Genomic DNA, 13,672 nt, shown 5'->3' on the forward strand with positions numbered 1-13,672 from the left:
ATTGTTTCTGGGTACTGTCTGAAAGATAGAGGAGAAGCACCCCATCCCCCCATGGTGAAAAATGGGTTCTTCCAATATGGAACCAAAATATTCATCACCTTGTGGAGGGTACTTCCATCCCTTATTTTGGATGTGACTCAGAAGTATGGTCAGCCACTAATGTTTCCTCTTTCCTTGTTTCTGGAGCACTTCAAAAACATTCCCTGAGATACAGAGAATCCTAAAGATAAGCAGGACTTGCTACTTCTGCTTCATAATGGAATTTTTAAAAGCACATTTCTGATTCATAATTAATTCAGACTCCAGTGTGAAGTCTGAATTAATTACAGGCTCTAAATGAATTACAAATAGCTTCTGGCTCTCCAATGACCATCACCATGGCCTAAAGGCTTTTGTGTATAACTGGGCCTCTAGCCTGAAAGTGAATGTAGTTCTCAAAAGATAAGACATTCCCACAACCAAATCTTGGGCAGATACAGGTCTGAATAGCAGGGATTTGCCCTCCCTGTCACATACCCCAGAGCAGAAGAGGTCTGATCCTCAAAATTCCAGCTGGATTCTACTACAAGGTCAATGGTTCTCTCTCAGCATATGGGAACTATATTTCTTACAACACCAAGAGGTTCTGTTGCTCTGTGGACCTCAAAATAGGCTGCAATATCAAAACAAGGATCTGAACTTCTCAACCTCAGATGACAATTGCAGAAGTAGTGGCAGTATTATTACCCAGTCAATATTCTATTCCCTTTAATTTCACGGTGAGTGGGAAACATGCATATGTGCACATGTACTTGGTGCTGAGTGATTATGAAGACAGCATGGGCCAGCAATGTGACTTTTGTGTGGATGGATGGCAAGAGGCTTAAGATCCATGGGCAAGGAAGGCTACTCTTTTAATGAACTGAATAATCTCTCCCACCTCATTAGTTGATCTGAGTTCTGCTTGAAATGGTAACGGACCTGGAGAGCTCCTAATTTAAATACAGTCCTGAGAGTGTCAACATTCACATAGATTTTACTGGCTCTGAACAGCAAAATTTTAACTTGGGACCACAGCCACCACCTACGAGTTCCTGACTTGGGGAAAAATAAGTGTAATAAAACAAAAGAAGGATTGCTAAGTCCAACGGTCCCTCTCAATCCCATTATTAAATTTAATCAAGGAGGCTTGTTTGTGGGCCAATGAACTTCCAAACTAGCCATTGCACCCTCAACTGGGTGTGGACAACAAAGGCAGAACCCAGAAGGGGCACTTATCTAGTAAAGCCTTGATTAGCTCATCCCATAAAGGATTCCATAGGATTCTATTGGGGGGAGGAATCTATAAAAACACCGAGCACTAGAACTTTATGTGTTTTTTTTTGCCGTTCACTACCCCTTTTTGTTATTTTTGGCCTGCTATCCTACCTTGCTGCCAATTCATGGAGCATTAACCTATTGGTGCTGCAATAATCCCCCCTCAAGCTACCTTCTAAGGACTGCCACACCAGCTGGCTCCTAAGGTTGAAAACACCATTACCCCCTTTCTTTTCCAGCCTTTCCAACACAGGTCATGGTTCAGGATGTGGACTCACCTCCCTGCATTACAATCTCTGCGCATGAACTGGAGGTTGTCCATGACTTTGTGTACCTTGGCTCAACGATCTCTGACACTCTTTCTCTTGATACCGAACTAAACAAACGCATCGGTAAAGCAGCTACCACGTTTTCCAGACTCACAAAGAGAGTCTGGTCCAACAAGAAGCTGACGGAACATACCAAGATCCAGGTCTACAGAGCTTGCGTCCTGAGTATACTTCTGTACTGCAGTGAGTCATGGACTCTTCGCTCACAACAGGAGAGGAAACTGAACGCTTTCCACATGCGCTGCCTCTGATGCATTCTCGGCATCACCTGGCAGGACAAAGTTCCTAACAACACAGTCCTGGAACGTGCTGGAATCCCTAGCATGTATGCACTGCTGAAACAGAGACGCCTGAGTTGGCTCTGTCATGTCATGAGAATAGATGATGGCCGGATCCCAAAGGATCTCCTCTATGGAGAACTTGTGCAAGGAAAGCGCCCTACAGGTAGACCACAGCTGTGATACAAGGACATCTGCAAGAGGGATCTGAAGGCCTTAGAAGTGGACCTCAACAAGTGGGAAACCCTGGCCTCTGAGCGGCCCGCTTGGAGGCAGGCTGTGCAACATGGCCTTTCCCAGTTTGAAGAGACACTTGGCCAACAGTCTGAGGCAAAGAGGCAAAGAAGGGCAGCCCATAGCCAGGGAGACAGACCAGGGACAGACTGCACTTGCTCCCGTTGTGGAAGGGATTGTCACTCCCGAATTGGCCTTTTCAGCCACACTAGACGATGTTCCAAAACCACCTTTCAGAGCGCGATACCATAGTCTCTCGAGACTGAAGGTTGCCAACACAATTCCAGCCTTTCTATCCTGTCTCCCTGAGCGCAACTAAAGCAGCTGAGAACAGGGTGAGCACAACCAAAGAGCACATTGGGCTGCTAACTTTTGCAGGCTGCCTCTCTACACACCCCTTTCTGCCAGGAAAACAGCATGGCTCCCTTGCTCTGCTTCTCCCTATGATACAAGGCAGCTGCTTGCGTGCATGCTAGGCTTACTTCATAGTCTTCATTCTGCCTGTGATACCTGCTTTACTCAGGAGATTCACGTGATCTTGGCTCTCTTGGCTCTCATTGTCTCTTCCATGCAACGTGCTCAAGCCTTGAAGAAACAGATTAGGAACCTTGGTCCAGCCCTGCCAAAGAACCATCAGCTCCCCTCTGTCAGAGGAATAGGAGCAGCAGCAATGCCACTGCCACCAGCACCTCCTCCTCTAGGAGTACACAGAAGCGTAATCTCACTTCCAGGTTCTCCCCAGAGGCGGCAATGCTGGCAGCTTCATGATCTGGCTGCTGTTCCCTGTTCCTTCTCCTGTGGAGGCTCCTACTTGAAAGGGGTGCCCCTTCGGCCTGCACAGGAGAAGGAACGGGGCATGGCAGTCAGATTGCAAAGTGGCTACTGCAAGTGTCTCCTTCTGTGGAGGACTCCCTCCTCCTCCGGAAGAACCTGGAAGTGTCATCACAATGTCACATGACATAATGTCACTACATCACTGCCCCGGGCTATGCTACTAGATCACATCCAAAATGGAAACAGAAGGCTCCACAACTCCAAATTTAGCACCAAAATTCAGTAACAGAAAATTTTGGCATCATCCCTAGAAAAGCCAGTTATGGCTTGGTGTGTTTGTTTGCCTCTTGAGATGTATCCCTGCAAATGAAGACTGTAACATGGGAAGCAGGTTGGCTAGTCTTTGAAGACATGATCAGTTGATCTGGATTATATGGCTTTAGCATACTACTTCCCACACTCCTACAAGGGGGCTGGGAGCACTGTAAGTGTGATTGGGGGGAGGGGCTTTGGCAGGCAACACAACCCCCAGGATCACACTGCTGCTGGGGGCGAGGAGGTTTTCACCTTACTTTGCACCTTTCACCCCCCCCCCCCCGAGGCTGGCACTCCCTCAAGTAAGGTGAAAACCCCCTCCCGCCAGCAGCAATGTGATCCTGGGGATCATCACATTGCTGCCTTCCTGCCTTCCCGCCCCTTAAAGGGGCAGGGACAAGTGCTTCCCTGGCTGGTGAGTTGCGACCCATCCGTTTGGAAACCACTGCTGTAGCATTTATCAGCAGATTGCATAGATCATTTTATTTCATTCGCAAGTTTCCTATTAATGGCTATAATATATAACTCACTCACCAGTTCTTGCATTCATAGTAGCTGGAACACTCTGCTTCCCATCCATTATTGCTGAAATTCCCACTCCATACTCTGTCCCTGGTACCAAATCTGCATGTGAACACATAGAAAGGCACTGGTTAAACAATGAAGTGTAACTATTTGTATTCATGTAGTGACATCTTCTTGTTTGGCTTCACAAAGTTGTTTGTTTAATTGCAATTCTATCACAGTAGCAATACTCACCTAAATCTCTCTTAATCTGTTAGAGTGTGAATAACCATGCTAGCATTTGCAGCTAAAACCACAGACAATGGAAAGATATATAGACCAAATAGACTGAATTATTGTTTAATATTACCCAACATTTCTTGAAAGCTGAAGGAACTTAGGAACATCTCAGAAAAATAGTACAATTTACATATACAGTACATAACAGAAAATGTTGATTTTCCTCAGAGTAGTTTTTTGGTAGATGTTAGAAGGGTGCAGGTCTTCAGTTGGCTGCTGTATGCTCATCAACTTTGTCATCCAAAACAAAATTAGATAGACTGTGTGTACATGCACAACCCCCACCTACACACTGTAAAGGAAGTAATGTTCTCTGCAACATCAGAGCCCATAAACACCACCACCACTTCCCCTTTACTAGCACAAGATGGGTGCCAAGCATTAATATTTCAAGGCAATCCTGACAAAGTGAACTGAATGGTTGGCAACCTTCAGTCTCGAAAGACTATGGTATAAGCCTACAGCACCTGGTATTCCCAAGCGGTCTCCCATCCAAGTACTAACCAGGCCTGACCCTGCTTAGCTTCCAAGATCAGACAAGATCAAGCATGTGCAGGGTAACAGTTGCTGAATGTGTGTTTGATTTCTGGAAAGAATATGTGCTTTTCCTGCTCCAAGAAATTTCATTTGTCTTATAGAAACTCCTTTGTCTTCCCTTAAAAATTCTCAGATGTTTTAGGAGACCCTCAAAATCACCTTGAATGACACTATTTCGAAATGAGAGTGCTAAGCATTGTCATTGACATTGATAATTGTCACATGGAAAGACTGGCCACTGCATCTGGTAGTTCTTGGTATACAACCACAAGACAGTGTCTGAAAACATATCTACTCTTGCTTGCATAAATCAGTTCTCAACCTCAGTTCGATGAAGTCAGGTTTACATCTTGATGAGAACTTTTCAGCCACCACTTCTACAAAAAGTTCTGGGAACGAGAAGTTCTATGAATTATGTTTATGATTGATTGGAGTTGACTGCATGAGATGGATGGGGACTGCACTCCCATCTGTTCATCTAAATTCCTTTTCCCTGCTCCACAGCAAGAGTTCACAACTCAAATAGCTCTGGGGGGCACTCTAATATTTTCATCAATTCAAGAGGCTTGTACAGCTACGTCATTCACTACAAAAAAATATTTTTGGCACCAATTCCACCCAAATACATATGTAACATTGGTCTACGTATGTTTATGTAGAAGTGAGAGCCCAATCCTGAGTTTGCCGTGCTGGCTGAGAGTTAGCCTGGCAGTGGAGAGGTGAGTGGGGGTGTGGGGGGAGGCAGGGAGGAGGCATTCTGGGATGGGGGAAGGTGGGCGGAGGGTGGGGAGGAAGCATGGTGGGAGGAGGGAGTGGGGCAGGAGGGAGGGGTCTGGTGGAACTCAGCTCCACTAAATCCAGAGCCTCGTTTTGAACCGTGCAATCCAACATGGGACTCTTTGATTCTGCACCAGCTTGAGAACTGCTGCATAATCAAGTAGCCCCATTGTGGCTACTTCTCCTACTCCAGAGATGGGGAGGAGGCAGTGGTTGCTGCGGCTTCGGCAGCCATGCACACTGGGTAGCTCAGGAATGGGCTATAAGTCCCATTGAATTAAACGGGATTCAAGCCCAAGGAAATGTGCATAGGACTGTAATCCTAATGATATGGAGAGAGGCAGAAATTCAGGTTGTCAGCAGACCCTGGAGCCTTAAAAACCGGACCTGGTGATTGCATCTGGGTTGCTGAAGAGTACAGTAAGTAAATGGAGCTTTTTCCCTTTTTCCTAGTCTATAGGGCTAGGTTGCTGCCTCCTTTTTTCCCTTAATCCTCACAATAGTGGTTGTATATCAGAAGACCATTGTAAGTTTGTGAGCTACTACAATTTGTCATGATCCACTCAGTGAAAAACCTGAAGTTCTGGTGAACTTCACCAGTTGGTCTGTCTGCCTGCCCTTTTAGCAAGGCCTGAGAATGATAGACTCACAGCTGCTATTGGGAGCTGTGCCTAGCTAGCTCACTTTTGCACGCCTTTGATAAGGCAAGGTCCAGAACCTTTCCTGCAAATACAGGTGTGTGCCACTTAACGATGGAGATACATTCTCCAATCCCTGTTGTTATGTGATTAGGTCATTAAGCAACATTCGGCTCAATCTATTGCCTTTGCTTTGTAAACAAACACTGCCTGCCAGGCACTAGCTGGCTGCACAGGCTATTGGAGATAGATTACCTTGTCTTTGCCTTAAGAGCCTCTTTGTTTGTGCTTTGACCACTGTCCTGTATCTGTATGTGGCCTGTCATTAAGCAAACAGTTGTTAAGTGGCACACGCCTGTATATAACCCCCAGAAATGCCAGTGCCTTTGGACTGCACCACTGGTTGAAGAACTCTGCAGGTGTGCCCCAGAATGTGCTTCACTGGAGTCTATCTGCTGCTGTTCAGAAATCCCTGACAAACTGAAGGGATTTTGTAAGCTTTTGTTTACCCAATTCCTATTTTATATATAGTGCTGTGCTATTTTATATATAGGCTCTTTTACAATTGCATTTTCTGTACATAAATAAATCTTACTCTATATTGTGCTCTGGCTCTTGAATACACTCCAAACTTGGGAAAACTAAGCCTCTTGATTTTAAGGCATTTATTTTGTGCAGTTCAACAGCTCTACCACACTTCTAGCATGGCTTGGCTTATAGTGCTCTCCAGGTTTGGAAGGAAAGGTGGAGGTAGGCAGGCTAGCAGCAGTTACCAAGGCCTGGCTAGTCCTTGAACGACAGGGGAAGAACAACGGCTAAATCTGTAGCCTTCTAAAAACAGCAGAAAGGAGGATATTCCAAAAAAAGAGCACTGAGGCCCTGTGACCCACCTGTAATTTGAGCACTGGCATGGATACCACCTTCTCTTCCACTCAGTTAAACACTGTCTGAAAGGAAGGCAGTTGTGGGGAACAGAAAAGAACGCAAATATGAGTCATCTCTTTGGTGAGACCAGGTTTCTTTCTCTCTCTCCCTCCAATCTGACAAGTTATCATCTCTTGGATAGAGTTGCCACCAGCTCAGAAATGGCTTGGTCTGCTTTTCTGCATTTAACTGTGATTTAATATGCAGAAATAAAGTGGTGAAACTTTTCACAGCACTATTATGTACCAATTGCTACAAGTCAAACTGCTCGTAAAGGGATAGCTTCAGAGTGGGAAGTTGGTAACACTACTCCTTGGATGCAGGGTTAGGGTTACCATATGTAAACAGCATACACAAATGGTCAGAATTTAAAATCCTATTCTAGTTGGCATTTCTAATTTAAAAGGTGAGAACATTTAGGTAGATGGAACTGGTGATTCATTTAACTAATCAAGTAAAGTTTGTGACTAAGATTAAGCATGAAATTCTTTTTTCTTCCCCTTATAGACAGAGATATAGCTCTCGCTCTCTCTCCCTCATACACACTCTTCTTATAAAAAGGCAACAGTTAAAGGAAAATTTCAGTAGTATTTATTTAAGGAACATGATAAGCCTTCAGGATGAGAGAATACAGTTTTTCTCTCCACATTTTTTTCCTTCTTACAGCCCAACATTATGTATATTATTTATAAGTTCCAGACTAGATGGAGTGTATTCCCCAAGAAGGTGGGCATGGGAATTTCTAACTCAGCTGGGTGATCTTGGGCCAGTCACTTCAGAGTCTTTCTTTCAGGCTCAGCTACCTCATAGGGGACTCACAGAATAAAATGGGAGGCATCACCATATACACTGTCACAGGCTCCTTAGAGGAAAGGTGGGCTGTGATAATGACAGGCTGCGATAATGTAACATTAGTACATTCTTTGGTGACGCAATCAGCTGGAGGTAAATAAAACTTTTAGTTGTGATTTATTTAGCAAGCACAATCAACTGGAGTTATTTGGCTTGCCTGCCCCACAACTGAGAGACTAAGTCTAGGTGTGTTCTCCTGTACTCTGATTTCTGCAAAGGAGGTTTCAGTGAGTGAGGCAAGTGACAAAATGGCACTCTCTCTTCCTGAACTCCTATAAAGTGCTGGGGGGCAGCCCAGTCATGAGCTGCTGGGGCACGTGGCTGCAGCGGTGCAGAGAACGGCTCCTGCTACATCCTACGTGCCTCACCCTGTGTATTGGAATTGCGGAAGATCTGGCGAGGAGGTAGATGTGGTGTCAGCAGTGGCCCCTTTAAGGGTAAGGCCTGGGCATCCAGCAGAGTGTGCTGCACAGCTGCAGCCACTTGAAGGCAATAGGGCCCTCAGGCATTAAAGCACCTGATGAAGGGAGAGTTTGGTGTGGGCAGCAGGAGAGCTTGAGGAAGGGGAGACTGGCTTAATGGACTGAGGAACTGCTGATGGACTGATGTGTGAATGGACTTTGAAAGCTGCTGGAGCAGAAACTACTAGAGACACTAAGACTGGTGTTTGGCTGCTGTGCCCAAGACCTACTGAGGACCAAGGGGCTGCTGTAGTGGCAGGAGGCTGCTGGCAGGGAGAAGGACCTCTATAGGTTAAACAGGTGAGCTACCCTGGTGGTGGGGTCCAGCAGTACTGCAGGCAGAACCAGGGTCATTTTTTGAGGAAAGGAGCTAATTAGCTAAAAGTGGGCATAATTCTCCAGGCAGAGCTTGGACTGGGAATCTGTGTGAAGACTGGGAAGCCTGCTGTGGGTGGTGCCTTGGGAGAAGGGGACTTTCATCCCCTTCTCCCAAGTAAGGGAAGCAGCCCTGCAATGGGGCTGCTCACTTTTCTACCAACCAAAAGGTCAGTGGTAAGGTAAAGATGTTTGTGTAGGGCACCAAGCCCCACATGAACGCCTTGGATCTAGTGGAGTGAAGCTCCACGGGACCAGCCTCCCTCCTTCCTCTGGCACACATCACACCTGCCCGCCTCCCCATCACACCTCCTCCCCACCTGCCTCTCCCCTCCCCGGAACACCTCTTCCCACCCCTGCTTACCATGCCCTGTCTCGGCAGTCTGTGAGAGCAGAGCAGCGGAGGACGGACACCCGCCTGGCACTAGTCCAGTGCTGGCCAGCGCTGGGCTAGCACAGGCACTAGCCCAGTGATAAACCTTGCAGATGTGCCTTATGGCACGTTTGTGAGCATCGAGCTCAGGATTGGGCTCTAAGTGAGTACAAGTTCACTGAGCAGCTTGAAGATTACTCTGTTTTGATTGTTACAATCTAGTTCCACTCTAAAAAAACTTGTTTTTTTTCAGCAGAGACATGAATGGAACAAGAAAAAGGAGTGCATCTGCTGTGGGTAATAACACATTTATCATACCAATCTCTGTTTGGTTAAAAACTATTCTCTGACTCCAGTCAAAATGAGAAAAATTTATGCTATGTCTGTTTAGACTATTCCTTTGAATGGAGGTCTTTGACATTCTGAATCCCATCATTAAAAGTAAAAAGAGGTGAAATAAAAAGTCAACAGTAAAGTGACAGGGAGTTGATGACTCTCGTGGGCCATTTCTTCCATTTTAAATTGAGAAAAATAGCTGATTTGAGATAAGAATAATCATTTCTTGACACTTATTGAGAGCTACTGCAGTTACTTTTCCACCAAGCTGGAATTCAGAGAGATAGAGAACATCTCTATAAATAAAGATAGCTTTATTTGCTACTATACTGATTTGACATCCAACATTTTCATCTGAGTCTTTTATTTATGAGGCATAAATGAAACACTCAATAATCAATGGAAGAAACCAGCTTCTCCCTGCATGCCACGGAGTTATAAGCATCCAGCAGCCTGCAGGAGGCATGCCCTGTGGTTTCTGGCTCATCAGGGAAGATGGCAATTTAGTTAATTTCCAGGCCAATCTATTATCATTATTGGATCAAAGCAGATTCCAGTGGCTCTTTGTTGGCATTCTTTGGCTTCTGGTGGGTTTATTTATGTCTTCAGTGAACGCATGTTGATTTCTCAGAGCCATGGAAAATGTAAGATGACAATTTCTTTTCATAAGTGCAGCCAAAATGTCACCCAAGAAAGGCAAGATTTCTTCTGATTGAAGGTAGCCTATTACCCCTACTTGTCTCCTTGGACTTTTCTAATATGCCCATTTTAAAATCACAGAACTGTGGGAGGGAGTCAGTTAATATATTCAATGCAAATATGTAGAGGAAAGGGTTGAGATACTGCAGGAGTGCGCTAACTTCAGTCTTGTGTTTTTGTGTGTGTGTGTGTGTGTGTAACTATTATTAGACTATTGTACTATTATTATTATTATTATTATTATGTATATCTTACTATTATAATTCCTGTGGCCTATTTTAAATACCGTATTTATCGGCGTATAACACGCACTTTTTCCCCCTGAAAATAGGGGGCAAATGATGTATGCGTGTTATACGGCAATGTCTCTTTAAGGGATCCCGTTCCCAATAGTGCCTAGCGGCGGCACAGCGTCGTGACGTGATGTCAGCGCTGCGCCCGCCGCATATTATCACAGCCGCTGGCAGCTGATGAATATGGTAAGTGGAGACCCTTTCTTTGGGGAGGGGAGGGGGAGGGATTGAGGTGAGGTGGCATAAGTAATGCTTTGGATGGTGAAGAAGATGAGCTGATTTATGAAGATAGTAGCAGTGAAAGCAGCAGTGTTCATTGCGATTTTGAAGATAGCAGTGAAGATGAAGAGTTTCTTGGTTTCCCAGATAGTGATTTCTGAGTAAACTTTTGTAAAAACAAAATATCCAAGTTTCTTTTGTTAAAACAGTTGCTTTTACTGTCCTTTTACATTATTTACCTTATATGTGGTAATAATATTAATAAAAAAAAGTTCTGAGCTACCCTTATTTTTTTCCTGAAATTTCCCTCTTAAAATGAAGATGCGTGTTATACGCCTGTGCGTGTTATACGCCGATAAATACGGTATATAAATTAAGAGTGCATCTTGAGGATCTCTTAATTTATACAAGGGGAGGACATAGATTCTTACTCTCACCATGACCTGAATGTGCTAGGGATCTGAAGTTTTACACAGTTATAGGAGGAACCCTTCATAATATGCATGCAATTTTTTGGCATCAGAGGTCTTGTTAAACCATAGTTAGAACCATGAGGGTAGGAGGTGTCTTGCTAGATAAAATTGAATATCGAGCTGTTGATATGGTTTCTCCATCTTCAAGGAAAATCTGTGCAAACAATCCATGAAGAGATGTCAGCTGTGTATGGTGAGGAATGCTCATTGTATGAGACTGACTAACAACAGAAATGGGAATTCAAATGTGGCTGCACCAGTCTAAGGGATGTCCCAAGAGAAGCCTGTCCATCGATAGCTACAGAACCAAGTGTGGTGGCAGAGGTTGAGCAGCTAATGCTTGAAGACAGACATGTAACTGTTAATTTCTTAGCTAGGGAGGTGAATATTAGTAGGGGCTCAGTCTACTATACATTGGATGACATCTTACATACGAGTAAGGTGGTCGCACGGTAGGTTTCCAAGTTGCTGACGCCTTTCCAAAAACAGCAATGTGTGGAATGTGCACAAAGCGTTTTGGACCTAGACCACAAAAATGAAGCGGACTTTTTAAACCATGGATGAATGTTGGTGACCATGGATGAATGTGGGGTATATCTATATGACCCTGAAACCCAAGAAATGAGCAAAACACGGAAATATGTCTTGTCACCCACCCCCAAGTAGGCTAAAGTGCAACAGTCAACCAGCAAGGTCATGTTTCTGTGTTTTGGGCCAACAAGAGTATAATATTGACAGATTACTTACAAAAAGGGTCAACAATAACGGGTGTACTACAGGAACTTGCTACAAAAGTTACGGGATGATATCAAGGAAAATAGATGTGGTTTTCTGTAAAAAGCTGTGTTGCTGCTAGCTGACAATGCACCTGGCACACCGATCTGCAGAAACAGTCACTTTTGTGCACAATTGTGACTATCAACCCCTGCCTCATCCCCCATATTCTCCTGATCTAGCACCTTCAGACTTCTTACTGTTTCCAAATATGAAGAAACATTTACAGAGAAGTTTCCACAATGATGAGGAGGCCATTACTGTTGTGGTTTGCCTCCAAATCTGTAGATTCCTACCTATGGACTATTCCATAGGTGTGAGAATTGTGTGGCCCAAGAACATGGGTGTCCAAACATTTTGGCAGGAGGGCCACATCATCTTTCCAGCACTGTGTCAGGGGCCGGGAAAGAAAAAATTAATTTACATTTAAAATTTGAATAAATTTACATAAATGAATATATTAGAGATGGAAGTTATATGAATGAAGGTCTTGCAGTAGCTCAAGGCCTCTAAAAGGCCTTGCACAAAGCAAGGCTGGCCTTTCTTTTGCTGCCACTGCTGCATCACAGACGTGAAACAGCAAGTAGTGGAGGTAGCCCTCATCCCAAAGCTCATGTGAGAGGTTGAACAGTCACCCTCACACTGAGAGCAGTTGCATCGGGCCAGCATGGGCTCCAGCAAGTCTCCGGAGGACCAGAGGCTCATTGGAGACTGGGGGCTCCCTGAGGGCTGGATTGGGTGTGCCTGAGGGCCACAAGTGGCCCCAGGCCGGGGTTTGGGCACTCCTGCCCTGGAAGGTGTGAATATGTAGAGAAGGAAGAGTCAGTGGACCAAATTTCAGAGCACTAGCACATCCGGATCATGATGAGGGTAAGAACGTTTTAGTTTCCCTTTGTACATGTTATGTGTAGGTCTTCTTACTTAAGAGTTTAAGGGCCCAATCCTATCCAGCACCAGAGCTGATGCAGGCATGCCAATGAGGTGTGTGCTCCATCCCAAGGGGGATGCAGGTGATTTGCAGTCAGGTGATTTTGCTCAACCAGTAGCAGAGAGCGTGCATGTGTGCCAATCCCCTCCCACCTGGGGAAGCGACTGGAGTGCACACACTGGAGGCCACCTCCCATTGCCATCCAGGGGTTTAGATTTGTTAGGCACTGGGGAAAGTTTTGGGACAAGCGGGGCCTGTACAAGAGGGACGGGCTCTACTTGAACCAGAATGGAACCAGACTGCTGGCGCATAACATTAAAAAGGTGGCAGAACAGCTTTTAAACTGATCCCTGGGGGAAGGCCGACAGGAGCCAAGGGGCATCCGGTTCGGGACTCCTCATCCCATAGGGATGAGAATGGGGAGGTTAGAGAACAACAAGACAAAGGCAGAGTAGGAGAAGAAATTGGGAAAGGTAGCGTGATGGGATGTGATAGACGGTTTGGCACAATGAGAGGATGCGGGGACAAAGGAGCGAATAAGCAGCCCATCCTGGGGCATTCCATGTACAAATGCTTTTATGCGAATGCCCGAAGTCTACGAGCAAAGATGGTGGAACTGGAATATTTGGTGACTAGGGAAAACATTGACATAGTGGGCATAACGGAAACCTGGTGGAATGTGGAGAATCAGTGGGATACTGCAATCCCGGGCTATAAACTCTATAGGAGGGACAGGCAGGGGCGTGTTGGAGGTGGGGTGGCCGTTTATGTTAAGGAAGGGATAGAATCCAGCAAAGTAGAGATTGAAGGTGGGTCCGACTCCACCGTAGAATCTCTGTGGGTTAAATTACCAGGCTTGTGCAGCGATGTAATACTGGGGGCATGCTATCGTCCTCCAGACCAGAAATCGGATGGGGACCTTGAAATGAGGAAACAGATCAGGGAGGTGACAAGGAGGGACAGGGTTGTAATCATGGGGGACT

General features: G+C 45.3%; 1 protein-coding gene and 1 pseudogene across 1 annotated transcript in view; both read right to left on the reverse strand.

The window, feature by feature from the left end:
• TNR (tenascin R) overlaps nt 1–13,672 on the reverse strand; it is a 127,708-nt gene that overhangs the window by 52,215 nt on the left and 61,821 nt on the right. The window contains exon 8 of the mRNA XM_066623118.1: nt 3,761–3,850. Within this exon, the coding sequence (XP_066479215.1) occupies nt 3,761–3,850 (90 nt within the window). The remainder of the gene's footprint in view (nt 1–3,760; nt 3,851–13,672) is intronic.
• On the reverse strand, nt 4,486–4,605 carry LOC136650332 (5S ribosomal RNA; annotated as a pseudogene).

This window comes from Tiliqua scincoides, chromosome 4 (genome assembly GCF_035046505.1).
Source record: "Tiliqua scincoides isolate rTilSci1 chromosome 4, rTilSci1.hap2, whole genome shotgun sequence".
Lineage (NCBI taxonomy): Eukaryota > Metazoa > Chordata > Lepidosauria > Squamata > Scincidae > Tiliqua > Tiliqua scincoides.